Source organism: Heloderma suspectum, chromosome 1, assembly GCF_057233095.1.
Source record: "Heloderma suspectum isolate Gila_16-S chromosome 1, 16-S_ref, whole genome shotgun sequence".
NCBI classification, from domain to species: Eukaryota; Metazoa; Chordata; class Lepidosauria; order Squamata; family Helodermatidae; genus Heloderma; species Heloderma suspectum.
In genome coordinates this window covers 200218176-200241209 of record NC_139458.1, presented here as the reverse complement: position 1 = coordinate 200241209, position 23034 = coordinate 200218176, and the positions used below count along the sequence as shown (strand labels likewise).

Here is a 23034-nt window from a genome sequence, read left to right as displayed (position 1 = left end):
AAAAAGGTAAAGAGCCACAAACATTATGATTTTTCTATTATAATATGAAAAGGGGCAAATACCAAGAATTACAGGTGTAGGGTCAAAAACAACATATGAAACCACATAATACCTGGAACTATCTTTATCTTAAATCCATTTGCTACAAGCCTTGAATCCAAGAAATAGGACGATCCATCGAACCTTACATTTTCCTTGGTCATACTCCAAAGAGCTTCCATATAATGAGGGCCACTAAAAAGACTGAAAATTAAGTAAGTGTAAGATACCATTTCAAACAAGTGACAGAGAAAGGAATATTTTTAATTCGGAGGGTCACATAATCACAGTGCATATGTCCAAAGGACGTTAGAACTGTCATATTTTATACAAATACTTCCAGCTGGCTTATAGTATCTTAACAAGCCTGTAAAAAAGCTTCTAATGCTTATAAAGCTCAGAGAGCCACAAACAGAGAACTACAAACTTTCCAGCCATCCTTTGTCCTGTGCTCCCAAGGAGAAAGTCATTGCAGCTGCTTGTTCACTTGCCATCATTGAAGGTGGGGTCTCAATTTTCCTAGGTAGAGGCTCAGGAACAAAAAATTGCTCAGCTCTTTGCTTTCTTTGTTCTTTCTAGCATTTTCTATTTTTTCCTACTCTTTCCCCTCCTTAAACAAGACAAAACAACTCTTTTCCCTCCCAAAACAAGAACAGCCAGTGCCAGGGAAAGCAAGGAAAGCAAAGTGTGGGCAGTGGTTCCCTTGTTCCTTCTATCTGAAGCAAAATTGCACTGTCGTGATGGTGAGTGGGCAGCAGCAAGTCTCTCCTTGTGCAGAATGCACCACTAAGGAGAACTGAAAGGAGGCACTTCAACCATGTGACTTGTTGCTCTCTTGAGCCCATAGCCTTTATAGATACACTGAGGTTTCTACACATGTGATATCTTACAGCTGTCAACTGGCTCTTTATTAAATTCATTCACTAGTGGAAGGTAACTTTTCCAAACTAAGAATACCATGCAAACTCATAGGGCTGGATCAGATGCAATGTTCCAAGCTTAATAAACCACTGTTTATTACGCTGTGAATGAGGGCTAGACCTCTGTGCTCTCTCACCCCCTAATGTGCACTGGCTTTGATGCTGCCACCTGAATTCTTAATGAATCTCAAAATATGTGAGGGTGGACAGATGGCTCTCTCTCTTTCTCTCTCCCCACCCCCCTCACATACAGAAGGTGCCTGCTTAGAAGCACTCCTGGAATTTTATAGGCAAGTACAGAGAAGAGGCACATTTCCATGGTAATTCCTTCCTTCCCTGAGGAAGGAAGTGGTTAAAATTACTAATTAACTATGACTGCTATTCTAAATTCTGAGGCTGCGATATTATGCAGCCTTACTTTGGAGTAAGGCCCACTGAAAAGGCAAGTTACTTCTGAATAAACATGTACAGGATTGCACCATAAGTCTTTTAAAGTACTAATATTGATTAAGTGCCTTAGTAGGATGAGAAATCCATTTAAGGTGTAATCCTAAGTATAGACATAAGGCCTACTGAAATTGTGGTAAACTGGACTTCACAGCTGGCTGCTAGACAATAAAGCTTGGCTAGTAAGTCCAGCCCTAGTTTATAGACCCCTGTTGTTAAGCTAGGTAGTGTCTAATAGAACATCAACCATCCATGATTTCATAGTATTTCACAATAAAACATCTTCTATTAATTAGAACTTGCTGAATGAGGCTGAAGATCTTATCTCAAGCCTTCAGCCTCTGTAGCTAGATAGGTGGGTTTTTATCAGATTTAGGAGGGAGCGCAGGGAAGTAGGAGTCACTGCTGCAACACAACAACGTATTCTTGCCAAGTATCCTCGGGTTGGAGAGCAGGGAAAGTCTTAGGATTCTATAGCTCCTCAAAAGACTACCACATTTATGTGGCATAAGCTTTCTTTGACTACAGATGCATCTTATGTAGTGGGCTCAACACACAAAAGCATATAACACAATAAATGTTATCGTCTTTCAAGTATATTCTTTTAAATGTTATCAGACTCCTTGTTGTTTCATTGCAACAACTAATATCGTGTCACTTGGAATTCTGTTACAGTGCTCTCCTATAAATCTACTCAAATTAAGTTCCAGTGAGTTTAGTGAAGCTTACTCCCAGGTAAGTGGGTATAGGATTGCAGCCTTAATGTTTTCATCTACTCCACTGCTGAAGAGACTCCCTGACTGAGCTAACACAGGTGGAATTGTTGATGCCACCTATGTTAGCTGTTGATGTGTCTTCCACATCAACATCTCTACCTTACTGTGTGCATCTCAGATCTTCACAGCCACCATGATAATCATGGGGTTTTTCCTATGTTCTACTAGCTCAGCAAACATAATAGAGGGTGCAATGGACTTCTTACATCACAGATAGACCATTTCTTTAGTGAAGGATTTTTAAACCTCTTCATAGTTCCGTTAACAATTAAGATGATTACTATAACTGCTTAGAGCATGTTAATGGAGTAGTGGCACATACAAAAACAAAAGGCAAACACACACACATTTATCAGAGACCTCCAACATGTGAGCTTCATGATACAGAGAACAGATAGAGAAACTCCCCCTACATGCATACAGAAAGCAAAAAAAGCATTGCCTCATTTCCTCACACCAGGCTAATTAATCCCAAAGGCAAAAAATAAAACACCCCACAACGCTACAAAATACTTAAGGCATACAGGGAATCTATCTTGAAACCATATAAACATTCAAATTATAAGCCCTTCCTTGCACTGCCATCTAAATATGATGAAACACTTGAGCACAAACATAAGTCTTGATAGTAAACACCATGTGAGAGCTGTTGCATTTCTACACATCTGTTCACATCTATGACAAACTGCCAATCATCCGCAACATTATGTACTATGTACTTTGGCAGTACCAAGCAACATTACTGAGTAGGTCCACTACAACACTATGTTCTGGGCATAGTTTTCAATTTTATCAAATACTATCAAATGTACAAGTGACATAATTTGGAATACTAAAGTGTCATAAATTCAAAACCTTTAATCACTTAAGAATACAATAATCTTAAAATTGCTTTTATTTTGATTTTACCTGTCAGTTAATTCAATTGGTTTGTCCAGTTTCTCTATTGGAAGTTTATGGTTTTCAAGAAGTCTTTTAAATAGAAGAGCTTCTTCTACTCTGTATGGATTCAGCATCATTATCTTTTTCTCAGAGGCAATTATCCACGCATCAGGAAAATTCAGAAGATGAATTAGGCAACGTTCATCTTTGTCTGACTCTTTCTGTTCAAGCATGTGAAGTTTATGTTTGAATGAATCCATAGAGAAAGGCACGTGTACAATTTTTGTTGCTTGGCAATTATTGTATTTCTTTTCCATTTGAGAATGAAAAAGTTTTTCATGTTTCTCCTGATTAGATAGACTGCCTTTCAGTTTGACCTTGTGTCTTTTTTCTCTTTCTTTTGTTGATATCTGCATACTTTGATTCATAGCTTTTTTGCTTTGCCTGTTGTACCGTTCCAGGTCTCTATCAGCTTTTTCTTCATATCTTACGAAGAGAAAGGGTATAGGGAGAGGAAGGAGAGAGAAAGTAGAGCACATGAAAACTGGCAATGATTCTGTCACAAACACCTAGAAAATTAGTTGTCTCTTGAACAGAAACTATTGGGGTGGGAGAATCGAAATTTATTTTCCTACTCTGCTTTAATATCTTTGTTTTGTCTCTCATATAAATAATCTAATTTTCAGTAGCAAGTGCTATTTAACAACAGTACTAGCAATACATTATTTTAACTGAACATATCTTCACATTATTTACAACTATTAATCACTCAGACTTGATTATTTACATGAATAGTAAATAACTGAATCTAACAGTAGAAAATAAGGGCAATAAAAGTCACAATTTATGATAATATTCTAACATACACATGTAGTACTAATAGGTATTTTTTTCAAGAAATAAACTTATAATGGTTCCCTTAGGATAAACAATAGATCATGTTCCAAGAAAACATTAAGTACAAAAATACAATCACCTATATGGGAGAAATGAAAATGGTCAAGTCCCTACAAAGGAAATATATCCTAAACATTGCAGTAGTCTTGCTCTGACCTATAACCATTATCTTCCAAATTTCAGAGAGTTTGATTAGCTTACTGACAGAAGACAATTCGGGTTTATATAAGACATTCTAACCTTTTCCCTGTTTAAGCTCACACATATAAATGCAACTGTGAACAGAGTCTACACAGTAATTAACTGGCAGAAACTTCCATTATCACCAGGGTTGCTTTTTCTAGGTGCTGCCAACCAATAATTTAGAACTAGAGAGTGAATAGGAGGGAGGAGCGCAGACAGTCTTGCAATGTAAAGGTCTCACATTGCTGTAGAAGTCGAGAGACCACAGGATTGCTCTCTAAGGGTGCAATCTTATGGTCCTGGGAGAGCGTCCCAGGAACCACAAGATTTTTCGGAGTCCCCCTCTCGAAGTTGTAGACTGTCAGGATTGATTCTGAGCACAGGCAGATAGTTAGCAGCTCAGATTCAGAAGAGGAACAGCCAGAACCGGGGGATGCATTTTCCCAAGCCAGATATGGGTAGGCGTGCTTCTCAGGTTACTAAGTCCCAGATGGCCAGGCCTGAAGCCCCCCCTTGCCCCCCTCTGTGAGAAGCTGGGAGGAGGAGGAGGAGGAGGAGGAGGGTGGGGGCTGTGACCTAAGAGATGCTAGACTGCAGCGCAGAGCTAAGAGGGAAACGTCAGGGGTGGCGCTCAGACGGTCGACCCGGTTAGCGATGTGTGAGAGGCAACGTACGGAAGCATCACTGGAAGGGAGGGACATTCCTCCCTAAGTTAGTCTAGCCAGCAAGCCTCACTTCAAACTGCAGGCAACTTCGGTGTTCCCATTTGAATCCCTTCGAGGCATTCCTTTGTAGTCTGAGAGTCTTCAAGGATTTGCATCTGTAATGAACCTGTTGATAATGAATTAAAGGCATGAGGCTGAAGCCTCTCTATCTGTGTGTGTGACTGCATAAGGAAAGAGGGGGCCCAAGGGAAACGTGACATAGACACTGGTATGACCCCAGGAGGGGGACTCTGTGTTCTGAAAGAACCACAGCGGCTGCTTCCCGAGATCACAAATGCAACTTTGGTGAGAGGAAAAAATGGATGTTCTGTGAAAGGTGAGAGGAGAAGAAAGGCCAGCATACACAGTAGCCTGTGGCCTCTCCAGCCCTGGTCCCACACCTGGCGGCATGACCTCTCTAGAGGGGCTCAGAAGCCCTTCTAGAGAAAACAACAACAAGGAGGACAGAGACTTCCGGGTGGGACCAATGTTGCTCTGGTAGCTTCCTATGGGGAAGCTTTCTCAAACAGCTTTTTAAAAGGTTGAAAAACCTTTTCATCTCCCTCCTGGAATGGAAAGGGGGGGGGGCAAGGCAAGCAAGCTTTGGACAACATCTTGGAGAAAGGTAACTACCATGCGATAGTGGGGGGGCTGGATGCCAGGATTATCTCCCCAGAGCTTTACCAATGCAAAAAGCTGTACTGAGACTCCTCTTTTATAGGAGAAAACAGGGCTGACATGTCCCATATAATATGTGCTTTAAGAAATATCAACAACCTTTGAGGGATGATTTTAACAATATTTGAGAACATCTGAGGACCTGTAAGATCTGCTTGAGAGAAACATGTCTGTGCCGAGGAGAAGGGAGCTCGCATCTACTCCCCCCAAACCTTCTGTGTCAAAAATGTCAAAAAGAGAAGATATAGGTGAATTATTTACGCTGATAAAGACCTTCGCAATTTATAGTGCAAGTCAAGAGGTTGGATTTAATCCAAAATTCCATCACCGCCCTGCAAGGAGCTGTAGATTTGATTAATGCATCACAGCAAAAAATGGAGTCGAAAATTAATGAGCTTGAAGACCGTGTGGCTGGAAACAAAGCCACGACACAAATTTATTTTAAAAACACCTTAGAATTTCTCAACTGGAGGCCTTCACGAAGAGATCCAATGTACGTATTTTGGGGATTAAAAATTTGCCTAATTATGTAAAATTGCTTGTTTTTGTGGATACACTTTTGCACGAAATACTCCCTATTCCACCTGATTATTTACTTGATATTGAGCAGGCATTTTGTGTGCCAAATGCTAAAGGGATTGATTACATCATCACAACTCAATTTGCAAAAGTCTCTACAAAGAATTTTATCCTGCATTTGGCTAGAGAGGCACGAAGCTTTTCCTGGAAAGAAGATAAAGTTATGCTATTTCCAGACTACATTAAAGAGGTGGCGAATAAAAGAAGGCAATTTATCAAAGCAAAGAACTTGGCAAAAAAAAGAATTTACAATACTACTTAAAATATCCTGCTACTCTCTGTATTGTGTCTGAAGGTCAGATGAAGAAGTTTCAAAATCATGAAATGGCAGAGGCTTGGCTGAAAATAAAAAAGCGTGAGAACTTTGTTACAACCCCATGAACTGGAATCTTTAAACAAGCTTTGTTAATTGTTTCTATTTAGTCTATTTGATCCAGGCTAACTCAGAAGATAAATGATTATATATATATTTGCTTACTTTCTTTCATTTATTTCATTTCTTACTTTTTCTTGCTTTTATTTTAAAATAGATAATATATCTAGTATAAAATATATTACTGAATGTTGAAGGCTTATATTAAGTTTTATTGTTTATATATATATATATATATATATATATATATATATATATAAATTACCAATAATACTAGGCTTTTAGGAATTAATTCTAGACCTCTTTTTTGATATAAGATTGATGATATGATATAGAAATGTAAGGTTGTATACTAAATTGTAAGATTGTTAAGGTTATAGACATAGTCTATAGGATAGAATGACATTGCAGACCGGGGGGTGTTGGAGCTTAAATTCAATTCGTTAGTGGGGAGGGAGAGGGAGCGGGGGCAAGGTGGAAGGAATTTTCTTCTTTTTTCTTCGCTTCCTTTCCTCCTCCCTTTTCCCTTTATTTTTTTCTCTTTCTTTTTTCTTCACTTTTTGTTATTGTGGTGTCCTCATCAGAATATTATATTGCTGGGAAACTGAAGCACTGATGAGGTTGTTGGTAATTTTGGTACTGTTTGTTTCATTCATATAAAATAAATAAAAATATATTAAAAACAAAACAAAACCCAAGGAGGACAGAGAGGTGAAAATCTCCATTGCTCCTTCTTCACTGCAGGGCATCTAACTGCAGAGCATGGGATATTTGGAGCGTTCCAAGATCAGAGCGCTCCTTTGGAAAGCATAGGCTTTCTCTGCCCCAAGCACTATGCCGTTTCAGTGCTTCCAATCCCAGCAATCTAAAAATCCAAGGAGATTCATCTTACGTTGGCCCTTTTTGGGTACATATCGCTGACTGAGTTCACAAGTTGGTTTTCTAGAGTATTTACTGTTCCAAGGGAAAACTTTCCCAACCTTGCTCAGAAATTTTTTCAAATGTCTGACTAAGGATAATAGCACCAAATGGAAGCTAACATCTAGATCTGACCTAAGTGAAATGCTGGAACCCATTATTATAGAGCTAAACTCTACATATATAGAGATACTGCCCATCTATGTTTGAAGTCCCTTAAGGTACTGCCTCTCTGCCAAATGTTAATTACAAATGCAAAGTATGAATGAGCTAAGCATCCGTGTATAAGGAGATGTGAATTTATGTGCTGAAAAGGCATTCAATCTATTTCATATAATTGGGCAACACATTTCATTGAAAAACTGAGAGGAAAAAAGTTGTGATATTTAGTATTATAAATCACTAAGCAGTGGATAATCAGCAATAAAATACCAATGCAACAAGTTATAACCATCAAACCAAAAGCATTTTCTGTTAGGCTTTTGAAATTAATAAGGATTTTGGACATAATGAATCACATAAGATGGAAACTGCTGTCCAGTTTTAGTGAACAGATGTAAGATCTGCAAACTTACTCCTTTTTTTCTTCTTCATTCAGCATTTTCCACATTTCTTCCATTTTTAGCATTAGTTCTTCTGTACTTACTTTGGTATTTTCAGTCAACAATCTAGGACGATGGTCTTGAGTAAAAAGGGCAAATGCTGACATGGGTTTCCTTATTATCCGACTTCTAATTAAATCATAGGCTGTAATCTGTCCCACTTTATCATTTACCACATTTGGTATTTTAATACTTTGATTATTTTCCTCTTGACATTTTTGTTGGTTATCTCCATCATTTTTATTTTGGGGTCTCGCTTCTTTCGTTCCAGGAATTAAAATCTGAATAGGTTCCATGTTCTCTCCTCTGGAATTTTTAAATGCATTCCCCAAACTCCATTTATCAGCAGTGACTTCTGAAGAACCTTTTGGGATTATGACTCCTTCTCTTTTTTCTGCTTCTTGGAAATTGTCATTTCTCAAATCACCTTCAATGCTGTTTTTAGAATGAATGTCTAATAAGGTTTTGCTGTCAAGGGTAAATACTACCTTAGACTTGCTCTGTTGGTCCTCAGATAGAAAATTATTTAGTGTGCCATCTTGAAATCTATCATATCCAACTGTCTCATTGCCAGATATTTCTATTTTGCTAGGAAGAGCTTTAGAAGAATTATTACACAATGTCTGATTCTTCAAACCAACCTCAGTATTTGTTTCCGTTTCACCATTTTGCACATCATTACTAAATGAAAACGATGACACACATGCATGTGGATCTTCGTTACTACGGGATTCAATTTCATTAGCAGACCCAATCATTTGTTCTGTTTCATTAACGAAGATGTCTTCTAAGGTAGCATCTGTTATATCAGTTTCACAAAACATAGCCCCAGTTAGAGGTCCATACAATGATGTCAAGACATCTTCAATAGCAAGACAGACAGACTCCTAAAAAGAAAACCCAGAAGTATTACAAAAAGAATGAATGCTGGTTATTTACAGCATAATTAAGCCAACCCAAAAGCCATAAGAAATGGACTTTGTTCTTCTCATGTTAAAACCTAAGCCATGCGAAAGAGACAGCACACTCAGAACCCATTTTTTAAAAAATGCCATCATTAGAATAAAATATACATTGTTAAATTTACACATGTAGAATATATCTATCCACACTGTACCTTATTATGCAGCAATACTTGAGATTTATCTGGTGTTAAATTGACATCCACAGCACATGGAGGAATAGTGATATTGATAAAGAAAATAGGGTACAAACGATTAGAATCCTTGTGCGACTTCAGGTTATAGTACCGTTGAGCCAGCTAAAAATATACACCAAAAAGAGCAGGGTTGAAAAAGTACTTCCTAGTTTGGAATAAATACAATATATGATTATAATATTTATCTTCTATGTGCATAAACAGCCATAATTATTCCAACATATCACGATTGGGGGCGGGGGGAGGAAACAATCAGTCTTCATTGTGATTCAAAAGGCTGTGCACTTTTTGTAACATAAACTTTTTTGCTGAAAATATTAAATGCTAATGTAACAGAACAGTATTTCACTTACAATTGCTACCTTGTATATATTATATTAGTTGCATTAATTCTATTAAGCATGGCAGTCAAAATGCTCCAAATTATACAACATTGGCTCATTACAGCTCTAAGCTTACAAAAGAGGTAGCTAATACCACCAGTTAATTACCCATTAGTAATCTGTGACAACAAACTATATTTAGAAATATGACATTATTTCAACAGTGGAAACTCTCAATTTTTTAATGTGCATAAGATAAAATTTCACAACCAAGGTCCAAAGAGCCAAGCAACTAATTCTACAAACCAACTCTGAAACTGAAAGGAATTTCAAAAACAGTATGTGATATGGTCTGTTGTACAAAGTTTAAAATCTTACTCAGTATGAGCTAGCCATTGAGCTAATATAGCTCTTTGGGTCCTAGCCAGTATTTTCTAATCCTCTGAAAAATTGCCGAGAAGGCAGTACCTTGAGAATTTCCTTTTGATATACTGGTCGATTGTTTACAAAGATGAAGCTTCTTTCTGAACTTGAATGACTTGTCAAACAACCATCTGAATCAGGCTTTGGAAAGAAGCCACTGAGAAATACCTAGAATTGTAATAAAAAAGCTGTAAAATAGTCATTAAAAACCATTGGTCCTGATGACAATTGATTCATGAACAAACAAGAACATTTTGGACTGTGGATTTTAGTTACATTCATTTAAGAGACTTCTAAATTACCTTTCTTGAAAGAAAACCAAGGCAGCTTACAATAAATAACATTAAAAGCCCATGCAATGCAGTGGGATAGAACACGGGATTTGAACCTGGAAAACCCAGGTTCAAATCCCATTCAAGTCTGGAGGTCATTAGCTGGGCCGATATGTCACTATCTCTCAGTCAAACCTAACCTAAGAGAGTGATTATCAGGTTAAAACTTTGCTCTGAGCTTTTAAAAGGAAGAACAGAATGAATGAATGAATGAATGAATAAAATACAGCACTTAAAATCATGAAAAGGAAAAATGATTAAAAATAAAACACAGCACAAATCTTTAACCCATATTATTTGTTTGATTTTATAGACATTATAATGCCAAATCTTTGGTTATAGCTGAATGCCAACAGAGAGAGTGGATGTTAAGTGACTTTCCAGCAGAAAATCTCCCCTCACTTCCATTGTCAGCACTTACTATGGTTTACTTACATTTAAGCTAATCATGATTCCCTCACTAACCAGAATTTGAAACCATGGTTTGAAGTGGGTTTGCAAATCATACAAGATAACTTGATTAGCATGACTGGAGTCAGTGCATATGTAACTCTAAACACTAGAGATGCTGGTGAAGTTTGCCAGGCTCAGGCATGGAAATGAACTTTGGGAACTTGGCAGTACTTTCCTCAAAGAAGAGGCAAGCATAGTCAGGCCATGAATTTGTCTCCAACTCAGACTAAAATCTGAACCAAAGATGATTTTGGGGATTAAGGCCTGCTTTGAAGAGGTGCTTCTCGGAAAACTGCTTCTGGAGGGGCAGAAGCCCCTACACCACAGTAGATCCTCTTGGGACTAAAGATCCCCTAAAGCAGGAGTAGGGGCGTTTTTTGCCTACCAGCAGTTTCTTTAATGCTTTGCCCAATGGGCTGATTTGAAGAGCTGCCCCAGTAAGACTACTCAGGAAATGATCCAGGTTCTTCCTGTTCGGGGAGGTGGGGGAACTTGGATAATTTCTAAGTTAATCTGAGGTAAGCAGAGAGCTCACCCATCTCTATTAAACACTACATAAAAAGATATAATATATAAGCTTTGATACATAGCAAGTCAGCCACAAGCCAATCAGAAACTAAAGAGCTCTGTACATGCAGCCATTACGCATTTTTCAAAACTGTTTTTATTTCATTAATACTCCCACCCCAATCCTAAATACAATTACTGGGAAGGCAGTCCTATTGATTTCAAGGGAATTTCCTGGCAAGGAAGTTGACGATAGGAAGCTGCCTTATACTGAGTCAGAACACTGGCCCACTTAGCCTAGTATTGTTGACACTGACTAGCAGTGATTCTCCAAGGTTTCAGGTTTCTTTCATAGCCCTACCTGGAAAAGCCAGGGACTGAACCTGGGACCTTCTGCATGCAAAGCATATGCTCTTCCCACTGAGCTATGGCCCCTCCATTCCATGTGTTTTAGGGTTATAACTTAAAGGTAATAGCATGTTTCTCCTTTAATGTGATTATCATAGAAGAATATTGTTGTGAACTGGTAGTACACAAGTATTGTTGTTGTTGTTCAGTCGTTCAGTCGTGTCCGACTCTTCGTGACCCCATGGACCATAGCATGCCAGGCCTTCCTGTCCTCTGCTCTCTCTGCTTCCATTTCTTCCCCTTCCATATACCAGGAGCTGATGGGGCCAGATGCCATGATCTTCGTTTTTTTAATGTTGAGTTTCAAACCAGCTTTTGCACTCTCCTCTTTCACCCTCAACAAGAGGCTCTTGAGATCCTCTTCGCTTTCTGCCATTAGGGTGGTATCGTCTGCGTATCTGAGGTTGTTGATAATTCTCCCAGCAATCTTAATTCCGACCTGTGATTCATCCAATCTGGCGTTTCTCATGATGTACTCTGCATATAAGTTAAATAAGCAGGGCGACAATATGCAGCCTTGTCATACTCCTTTCCCAATTTTGAACCACTCAGTTGTTCCATGTCTGGTTCTTACTGTTGCTTCTTGACCCTCGTACAGGTTTCTCAGGAGACAGATAAGGTGGTCTGGTACTCCCATCACTTTAAGAATTTGCCACAGTTTGTTGTGATCCACACAATCAAAGGCTTTAGCGTAGTCAATGAAGCAGAAATAGACGTTTTTCTGGAATTCTCTTGCTTTCTCCATGATCCAGCAAATGTTGGCGATTTGATCTCTAGTTCCTCTGCCTCTTTGAAACCCAGCTTGTACTTCCGGTAGTTCTCGGTTCACATGCTGCTGAAGCCTAGCTTGTAGGATTTTGAGCATCACCTTGCTGGCATGTGAAATGAGCGCAATTGTGTGGTAGTTTGAACACTCTTTGGCGTTGCCCTTCTTTGGAATTGGAATGTAAACTGACCTTTTCCAGTCTTGTGGCCACTGTTGAATGTTCCAAATGTGTTGGCATATTGAGTGCACCACTTTAACAGCATCATCTTTTAGGATCTTAAATAGCTCAGCTGGAATACTGTCATCTCCGCTAGCTTTGTTGTTAGTAATGCTTCCTAAGGCCCACTTGACTTCACTCTCGAGGATGTCCGGCTCAAGTTCAGTGACCGTACTATCATGGCTATAGGGGACATTCAGATCTTTCCTGTATAGTTCTTCTGTGTATTCTTGCCACCTCTTCTTAATCTCATCTGCTTCTGTTAGGTCCCTGCCTTCTTTGTCCTTTACCATGCCCATCTTTGCACAATACGTTCCCTTGAGATCTCCGATTTTCTTGAAGAGATCTCTAGTCTTTCCCATTCTGTTGTTTTCCTCGATTTCTTTGCATTGTTCATTTAAGAAGGCCTTCCCATCTCTCCTTGCTATTCTCTGGAACTCTGCATTCAGTTGGGTATATCTTCCCCTTTCTCCCTTGCTTTTCACTTCCCTTCTTTCCTCAGCTACTTGTAAAGCCTCATCAGACAGACACTTGGCTTTCTTGCATTTCTTTTTCTTTGGGATGGATTGAGTTGCTGCCTCCTGAACAATGTTACGGACCTCCGTCCATAGTTCCTCAGGCACTCTGTCCATCAGGTCTAATCCCTTAAATCTATTCCTCACCTCCACTGTACATTCATAAGGGATATGATTTAGGTCATACCTGAATGGTTTAGTGGTTTTCCCTACATTCTTCAATTTAAGCCGAAATTTTGCGAGAAGCAGCTCATGATGTGAGCCACAGTCAGCTCCAGGTCTCGTTTTTACTGACTGTATAGAGCTTCCCCATCTTTGGCTGCAAAGGACATAATCAATCTGATTTCGATATTGACCATCTGGTGATGTCCATGTGTAAGAGTCGCCTCTTGTGCTGTTGGAAAACAGTGTTTGCTATGATCAGCGTGTTCTCTTGGCAAAATTCTATTAGCCTTTGTCCTGCTTCATTTTGTACACCAAGGCCATGCTTGCCTGTTATCCCAGTGATTTCTTGACTTCCTACTTTAGCATTCCAATCCCCTATGATGAAGAGGACATCTTTTTTTGGTGTTAGTTCTAGAAGGTGTTGTAGGTCTTCAAAGAACCCATCAACCTCAGCTTCTTCGGCCTCAGTGGTTGGGTCATAGACTTGAATTACTGTGATGTTGAATGGTTTGCCTTGGATTCGTACTGAGATCATTCTATCGTTTTTGAGATTGTACCCCAGTACTGCTTTTCCCACCCTTTTGTTGACTGTGAGTGCTACTCCATTTCTTCTAAGGGATTCTTGCCTACAGTAGTAGATATAATGGTCACCTGAATTAAATTCACCCATGCCTATCCATTTTAGTTCACTGATTCCCAAGATGTAGATGTTCAATATTGCCATCTCATGTTTGACCACCTCCAGCTTACCTTGATTCATTGATCTGACATTCCAGGTTCCTAAACAATATTGTTCTTTAAAGCATCGGACTTTCTTTTCACCACCAGACACATCCACAGCTGAGTGTCCTTTCAGCTTTGGCCCAGCCGCTTCACTCTTTCTGGCGCTACTTGGAAATTCCCTCTGCTCTTCCCCAGTAGTATATTGGACACCTTCTGACCTGAGGGGCTCATCTTCCGGCATCATATCTTTTAGCATTGTGATACGTTCCGGGGGGTTTTCTTGGCAAGAATCCTGGAGTGGGTTGCCATTTCCTTCTCCAGTGGACCACATTTTGTCAGAATTCTCCACCATGACCTGTCCGTCTTGGGTGGCCCTGCACGGCATAGCTTATGGCTTCACTGAGTTACGAAAGCCCCTTCGCCACAACAAGACAGTGATCCATGAAGGGGAGTACACAAGTATACTCTGCAACAATTTATATGATAAATCTATGGATCATTAATGTAGATAAAAACATGCTTTAAATGACTGAACTAGACCCAAATAACACTGCATTAGTAAATTCTTGGTATGCATTTTCAGTATGCAGCAGCGAGGGAATGAAACTTCACACAGTAGCAACCCTAACATAAGTGCAACGCTCATTTTTTTATCCTATTCTTAGAAAATGCAAAACTAAGAAATTTGTTATAGTGATGAAACTGGGGGGAGGAACATACAGGACAGTATCCATTCCAACTGTGTCATTCCGCTAGCGCAAATGACATTGCAATACAGGAAACTAGGTTCTGAAGTAGGGGAATCCAATTAAAGTTATGTTTGCACAAACTCAAATAGTCCTAGCAGAACTCTACCAAATCTTTCCTTTGCATGAATGCTTATGTAATCACTTGCCCAACTGGTCACACAAGTGGTTGTACAACCAGTTGCGCAAGCATAATGCACAAGCGCTTGTACAACTGAAAGATTTGGTGAAGCTCTGCTAACCCTATTTCAGTTTGCAGAATGACACTGTTGGATAATGCCCACAGATTAGAAACTTACCTCAGGATCTTCACAACAATGTTGAAATGGTACCATGCTGCCCATAACAGCAGTTCCGACTACTGCCATGAAAGCCATTTTGTGATCCAGTACCCTGGTCTTTTGCCATATTACTGTCTGAAACAATATAGCATAGAATCAAAATGCTGACATTAGGTTTAGATTTATTCAGTAGGAACATGACATGCCTACAAATATTTGTATACAAAAGCACACTTGTACAGTGTATTTAACATTCTGTTCTTACATACCACATGCATTCCATTACTTTCTTGTGTGTGAATATCTGTTACAGTTTATTGTGGTCCATATCTATCATACTTCCTTTTCTCTTTTGTACACACTGAATTGGACTGGACTGTCTCTCAGAATGAATGGGCACAGCTTGCTTATCTGTCTGCCTTCCAGATCAAGGTTTTTGGCTTTTATTTTTAACCACTGAGAGATATGCAAATGTGAAATTGCAGCTGTCTTCAAAAGCTGATATTGGGTTCTTGATTCACAAATTCCACCAGTGCAATTAACAGGCTTGAGAAAAAGTTACAAACCCTATAAACAAGTTTACTGGGGCATGTTCATCACCTTTTGAAAAATGAAATGTACAAAAAGGGAGGGGAATAGCCAGGAAACAGAAAAGTAGGTGCACAAGATAATGGGTAGTACCCAAGGGTGATACAGCACTAGCGCTAATGGCCGGTGCAGTGCCGAGTTTTGGCAGAAAATTGCAGCTTTTTCGCTTTGCTCTAGCAAGCACTAATGACGTTGCACTACCGTTGATTACCACCTGTGCAGCACCATTAACGCTAGCACTGCACCACCATTACACAATGACATACATAAACACTAACTGTAATGGTTGAGTCCTGGCATTGAGATTTCTGTCTGCATACATTTCAAGGTAGTACGTGAGGGTACACACAAATTCATTTTCAAACTGGGATAATGTTTAGTGTGGTAACTCAGAAGCAATACTGTCTCCCAACTCCACCTCATTCAGAAGTTGGTGCAAGTGGAATACATGTTAAGTCCACACTGAAAGAAGTTTACTATATTGTGAAGTAACAACGCAGACAACCCATGTATGTTTATAGTATTATTGTCAAAGCATGGCACTAAGCTAGAGGTCAACAAGAACAGAATTCTTCACCCAGGTTTGCTTTAGTCTGCATGTAATGGTCACTCCTTTATACATGGATAGGAAATCTAAGAAAGAGAGATGGTTATTGCTTAAGTATTTTCCAAAGTGTAAAAAAATACAATACAGATAAAGTAGCAATCAATGGAGGTTCATATGCACTGGTGTCAACTGATCCTTGCTTTAGCTGAGTTTATTTTAAACCTGTTCTGGGAAAATAAGCAAAACACAGAGTAGCACTGCAGTTTCATCAAACTAATTATCCTATGGCTACAGAGATAAGAAAAGGAAATGACCCTAATTCATATATTTGCATATGCAAAAGGCTGCTTACTGCAATATGTTCTACTCGCAGCAGCACGGGTTATCACCTGCAGCTTTTCATTCATACCAATGCACAGAGATGGATGGTAAATCATAACCATATTCAGGAGAGAGCCAATTCATGTTTAGGGTCCCCAGTTTTGATGGGTTTGCACATGTACAGCAACAGTGGCCACATCCACAGAGTCCAATGGATCTGCTTCACAATCCATACAGGTCACTCTGTTTTTCTGTATGCAGCAGCATGTATATGAAGGACAAATGAAGGACAAACTTCAGGATCACTTTTTTTTCCCCTTCCATGCAGCAGAATCTATGATTTGGGTATGCAGAATAGTTTTATGCATGTGCAAAACCCCATTGCACATATGACATGATAACAACAGAGCTTTTTTTTTTTCCACATGAGCGAATGATTTCATGGTAAGTCTCTCTTGTTTATTTTTAAAAACACTGCAATCTATACACTTTAAAATAGGAATTCTGTATTAAATAGGAATTTGTACTAAGAAATTATCCTAGAAAAAACTCTTGAAAATGATATGAAGTCCTGTGATGTTGTAAAAATAGAAAAAAACAATAGGACCTACTAGCTGAAATCCAACTACTCTGACATAAACAGAGTCATGGATCAGGATGTCGATTCAATAAAAATGCTAACACTTAAACCAAATGATTACATCTAGACTGAGATGCTTTTGACACAACTGATATAAACATCATGGTACTTATTTTAGCTTCTATCAGTGTGATGCTACAGATATAAATCTTAGTTACTGATTAATGCAAGGATGTTATTACACTGCGTGACCTGCTGAATGGTTGATATACATAACTCTTAAAAGATCACTTCAGTAAAAACAGTTTTAAGAGAGCTCTGGAACATGAGAACTTACTAAATGCAAAGTTTATAAAAGCAGATACAGCTAATCTTTGGAGTTTTTTTAATTTACTTTTCCAACTAGGACTGTTAGGATTTCTAATGGATACATAGTTCCAGTTTAACCAAATATGCAAAACCAAAAAGCTATGTTACTTTTACATTTCTTTACTTTTGAAAGTGACTTGATTTCCCAACAGGCTTCCTGCACTACTTGATTTATAACCTTGATTATAGTCTGAAGCTATAAATACATTCACACCCCCCCCCCCATGTATTTTCTAGGTCATATAAACCTGGGGCCTAGGATAAGCCAAGAAAGAATTTGACTCTAGGCAGTATGATGATACTGCAAAAGTACCCTATCAAAATATATTAATACATACAGACCATCTTAGGTTTTGTCAGAGTTGGCCAAATATATCTTGCCTCCTGTCTGTTTCATTGTAGAGTATTACATGAATTGAAAGTCTTATGCTTATGAATTGAAAGTTTTATCACTGATTTTGCACAGTTCTATTCTCTTCCATGTGGGATACTGGGCAGCTAGCTCATCTGCACCAGGAGCAAATACCTGCTAGACCTAATCAAATGATTCAGCTTCTTTAGGGCTGCCAGTAAGAAATTTTGCTTTAATACACTTAAACACAATGGGCGGGTCTGCATGTCACTTTAAGCCATGGTAGTTTATAAGCTACTCACAGTAGCTTATTTAGAAAATAAGCTACTGTGATCCCTCACATGATTGGACAATAAACTATGCAGAGTAGTTTATCCCCCGCCCCCCCCCCGTAGTCCTCCTGCCCAGCTTGGATGGTATCCCAGCTTCCTTTGTGCTGGATGCTATTCCCCGAAGACCCTCATGCCACAGCTGCGTCTTGTTCCTCTCTCCGACTGGCCAGCTGTGTATTATGGAGTATCTTCTCCTGTCTCTGCCTTGTCACTGCCAATTTCACCCCAGCGTCGATCCTTACCTGCTTCCCAGCACCCCCACCACCCCAAGCCACGCTGCACCGCTCCCCACTGCCCCAGTCCCCAACTGGACTTCCATGCTTCTTCCCTTCTGCCCTGCCCGTCTGCACCCCCATTTCCATCACCCCACCCAACCTCCAGTGCTCCCCACCTCTCCTCGCACTGCCCTTTCACCCTGCCTGCCGGCACCAAAAAGGGGATGGCAACTCTAAATCCTTGGAAGTTTGCAGGAACAGGACAAAATGTCATACACAGGTGCCCCTCATAAGGAGGCACCCGATGCACAACCAAAACCCTGTGTGGTTATGCCTTTCTGTGGGAAATGTGGGGGTTTGACACTTTGGAAGCTGGTAGAGCACACTGCTGAGGAAGCCATGAGGGCGGATAGCACAATCTGTTGCTAGGCAGATCTCAGAAAGAGAGCTCTCTTGAGAGGAGCAGAGCAGCGGCAGCAGTTTTGATCACTCTTGCCAAGGGACTCTGTAGGCAATCTGTTTAAACCAGTCTAGAGTGCCAGACAACACGATATGCCATGATGGTTATAATAAACCTCACTGCAGACCATGGCTTATCTGGGTGGCTTATTTTGGCTAAATAAACCACTGTGGTTGGGGAAAACTGCTCGCAGATGACACGATAAACCATCATGGCTAATTCAGAAAAATAGACCATCATGGCTTATCATGTCATGCGATCACCCAGCCAGTGTAAAGCTATGGCAGGGCTGTGTAAACTTCATGTGCAGTAACACATCAGAAATATTCCAATTTTCAACCATTTTCCCCCCTGGAAAACTCTGCTATTCTAAAACTGCCAATTACTTATTAGCATAAACCATATTCAACTAATTTAATATGTCATTATTGGTTTCCCCTTTTTTAAACCCAGAAGAGAATTCCCTAACACACTTCATAGCAATGCACTCTTTTCTGGACTGAAGAGGCCAACCCTGTGATCACGATGATCAGGACTGAGAAGAGATCAAGATGTATTTATAGGGAGGACAAAAGAAATTTGCCACCAAGAACAGCTGTCCTTGGGGAATTCCACTTAGATATTTGCTGTGCTAGAACAAGAGCCTTAAGCAGATGCAAACATTGTAAGAGAAAATCTTTGAATATCCATGGAAGTTCCTCTCAAAACAGACAGTATTTCACACTTTTTAAAAGGTGGAATGATGCTATAAAATGGAAAGAACAGAGAGAAACCAGAATCATTTATGGCATCTACTAGGCATGTGTAAGTACCAGAACCACACTGAAGATGGATATTTTTCTAATGTTAGTTTTTACTTTTTCAAAAAAGCATATAAAACAGGCAATGCTAACTCTTCAGTACTGAACTAGATATAACAGCATTTCATCCAATTATACTATTTACTTGCACAACACTACAGAATCCAGTCTAATAATCTGCTTTATCAAAGCAAAATTTGAATATGGAACTAAAACTTAAGTGTGATAGGGCAATGTGTTATGTACTGAGAGAATAGTTTTGAAAGATGGTTAATCCCTCCAATTGGGACTGGGGTGACTTTTCCACAGATAGGGAAAAAAATCTACTTTTTCCCATGCAGTAAAATGCCCTTCTACCCTTCTAAAGATACCTTAGAAGCATAAAAAGGGAAACCACAACTGAATTTATTTATTACAAAAATGTGTAACCACCCCCAGTCTTGTCACAGTTCATAAACTCTGCAATATAACTGGTAAAAGTAAAAACTCATCATACATTTCTTTTTTTACATTACAGTGAAGCATCTAAGTGTACGATTAACTGGTGTGTGTGTGTGTGTGTGTGTGTGTGTGTCCGAGGAGACAATTTCTGCAGTGATTTCATTTTCACACAGATCCCCATCCAGTGAATAGTTCAACAAGTTTGACTTCTTTGGAAGTAGTTAACCACAGTTCCTGGTTTGCATGTAACCAAAGTTAATTGCTTAAACCTGGCTTATGAATGTGACTTGTTTGGAAGCAAATGACCACAATTCCTGATTCACACGTAATGGCAACCTATGGTAAATGGTGATTTCCTGGTTAGCTTCCCCACGCACACAAGAGGAGGAGTGAATAGGCTGCGTGCACCCGCATGCTGCATATGCATATCCTGGCTTAAGCCAGGACTCTTTGCTTAGCATTATATGCTAACATAGACTTTGACTCAGCTTGGGGGTGGGGGGTGGGGTTACCTAGTCCTGTTTTACCACTAATGCATGAGTAAGAATTGGTATGATCATTTGAACCCCCTCAACTTGCAATGTGTAAAAGTATCTTTCACATTTTCTGTGTGTAGGAAGCCACCACTTCTAGCCCAGATAGGTTGCTTCAGGGGGCAGATTTGGTCTGCAGGCTGCCAGATGGCCATCCCTGTTTTAAAGGACCTAACTTTAGAACGTTGTGTTAAGAAGTTAGAAGCAGATGAGACCATGCGTAGCACTGAAAGGTAATGCCTGATGAAAAATAATACTATCATCAGGAGTTGCTTGGTTCTACAGAAGCAACACAAGAGTGCTTGTAAATTCCAAACATGATGAATTCTATGTCCACAATTAACAAACGTTGATCGCTTTAAAAAAAATATTTGTTGCAAATTATTTGTTGCTCATCAGCATGGTGATTATAGTATAAACCTTAATTCACTGCTCAGTGTGCCACCAGTCAACAGCGTCACATTTTATTCTTTTCTAATACTTTCATGGCATCATCTACTCCTTGTGTCTGTCTTGCAGGTCTTGAGAATGATCTATTTTCTATTAGATTTTCCCACTGCCAGTCTTAAGAACAGATTCTGTCAACATTGTCATACTCAGATTTCTCTTTGCTCATCTGAATCCTTCCTTTCAAAGGAGATGAATTCTGGGGAAGCAGGGGATAGAGTTTGGCAGAGCAGCTAGCTACTGAAAGAGATGGCCAAAAATCTAGAGTGCATCAGAATGCAATGTAGGATTAATTAGCCTCCACATGGATAGCCTCTATCTCTGGCAAAGTCTAGCAATACCATACAAATCTTAGCAAAACTGACTCTCTTATTCCACATGGTAAGAAATATATTGAACAATATGACATGAGAAAGAAGAGGTTCTGCAATTCACATTTTTATTTAAATAAGTCTGAATTTCTTATTTAAGAGGAGGAAATAATTTAAGAGGAAACAATGAAGCATGTGACACCTTAAAAACTAACAGTTTCATTATGGCATAAGCTGTCATGGACTAATGCCCACTTCATCAGATGCAGAAACTGTTATTCTCAGTTGGCAGACGTTGTATGTTTGTACAGTATTACGTACAGAGAGAGAGAGAGAGAGAGAGAGCGCGAGCGAGCGCAATTATTTGTAAACAGTGGGTGGATTCGCATGACATGCTAACCCATGATGGGTGACAAGATACATACTGTCTGTTGTCTTGTGAACAACCCACAGTGTGTGGTTGGTGCGTCTGACAGACAATTGGGCACACTACCCACGGTGCATAGCTTGTTTTCCACACACCCCTCCTTGGTCCTCCAGCCAGCTCCACCTGGCATCCCAGGACACTTGGCGGCAGAACTCGTCTACCGCAAAGTCTTCTGTCCTCACTCCGATTGCAGTCAGATTCCTTTTTTAAAATTGTGGCACTTCGCTGTACCCAGGGAATGTGCACTAATGTCCTCCTAATTTCTCCCTCCCCCAAATGGGATGCTGTATGGCCTCAGGCCTGAACCAAGGATATTAGTAGTTTTAGAGGGGCTTAGATGACCTGTAATGCTCTCTGACTTTGGTTCAGAAGGCTGCTGTTTTCCCTAACAGGCCTCTTGATTCACCAGGATGAGTCAAAGGCCTATAGTGCGGCCTCAAGCACATTCCATACTAATGAGCTAGAGGGTCTTATCAGGATATGCCTGGGAAATGAAGCTTGTTTTGCCTTAAAGCTGCAGGTGTCTGTGCTGGGAAAGTTCTGATTGTTTTCCCTCTGCACACGTACTGCTGGTCTATGCTGGGGAAGTTGCAGATGAATGCTAATTAATGCTTGCTGTTGTCATGCTGCTAACATGTATGGTATAAAACGCATTTTACCCCATGGCTCTGGGTTCAGAGAAGCTGTCTGATCCAACATTGGGTACGCCTGTGTGCTGATGGTACTCAATAAAGTATCTCCCTGTAAGTAAACCTGGATCTGATTTATCACTATCTTGGCACCTCTAAATTAAGAGTTCGAAGTCTACTGCAGGGGCAATACAGATGCCCATGCTTTTAAGGATGAACTACACCCCCGGAGTGGTCCCCTACCTACCCCACCCCTACCTGCTGCTTCATATGAAACTAGACGCCCACCCCACTTTTTGGCAAAGATAGCTGAAGCTGCTTCTCGTTTCATATGAAGCCCCCCACCCCCCCAGCTTCAGTTTTCCTGGAGATGCGATGTATAACAAGGCATCAGATGAAGAATGCATACTCCAAGTATCTTCTTCTCCAGAATTCAGGAACAAGGAGACAAATAGGTTCACTTTTGGTACAATGATTACCTCGGGTGCTTTATCCCTTCCCCCCCACTTCTAGGGAGGCCCTTCAGTTGGAAATCATAGTGTTGTCAGGCCTGGCTTTCTGACACCCTCTGCCAAGTCAACACAGATCACTGATTACAACAAAAGTCTTTAATGCAGTAGATCAGGTTACACAGATGAAGCTTTTCAGAGTTCGTGGCAGAGCTTT

General features: G+C 39.9%; 1 protein-coding gene across 7 annotated transcripts in view; it reads right to left on the bottom strand.

The window, feature by feature from the left end:
- Positions 1-23034, bottom strand: part of PMS1 (PMS1 homolog 1, mismatch repair system component) — a 79006-nt gene that overhangs the window by 16250 nt on the left and 39722 nt on the right. For 6 of the 7 annotated variants that reach the window (XM_084815822.1, XM_084815833.1, XM_084815812.1 and 3 more), the window contains 6 exons: positions 15035-15151; positions 9949-10071; positions 9116-9259; positions 7972-8885; positions 3092-3550; positions 113-243 (listed from right to left, as the gene is read on the bottom strand). In XM_084815822.1, the coding sequence (XP_084671948.1) occupies positions 113-243; positions 3092-3550; positions 7972-8885; positions 9116-9259; positions 9949-10071; positions 15035-15151 (1888 nt within the window). The remainder of the gene's footprint in view (positions 1-112; positions 244-3091; positions 3551-7971; positions 8886-9115; positions 9260-9948; positions 10072-15034; positions 15152-23034) is intronic. The other variant, XR_014785163.1, reaches the window with a different exon arrangement.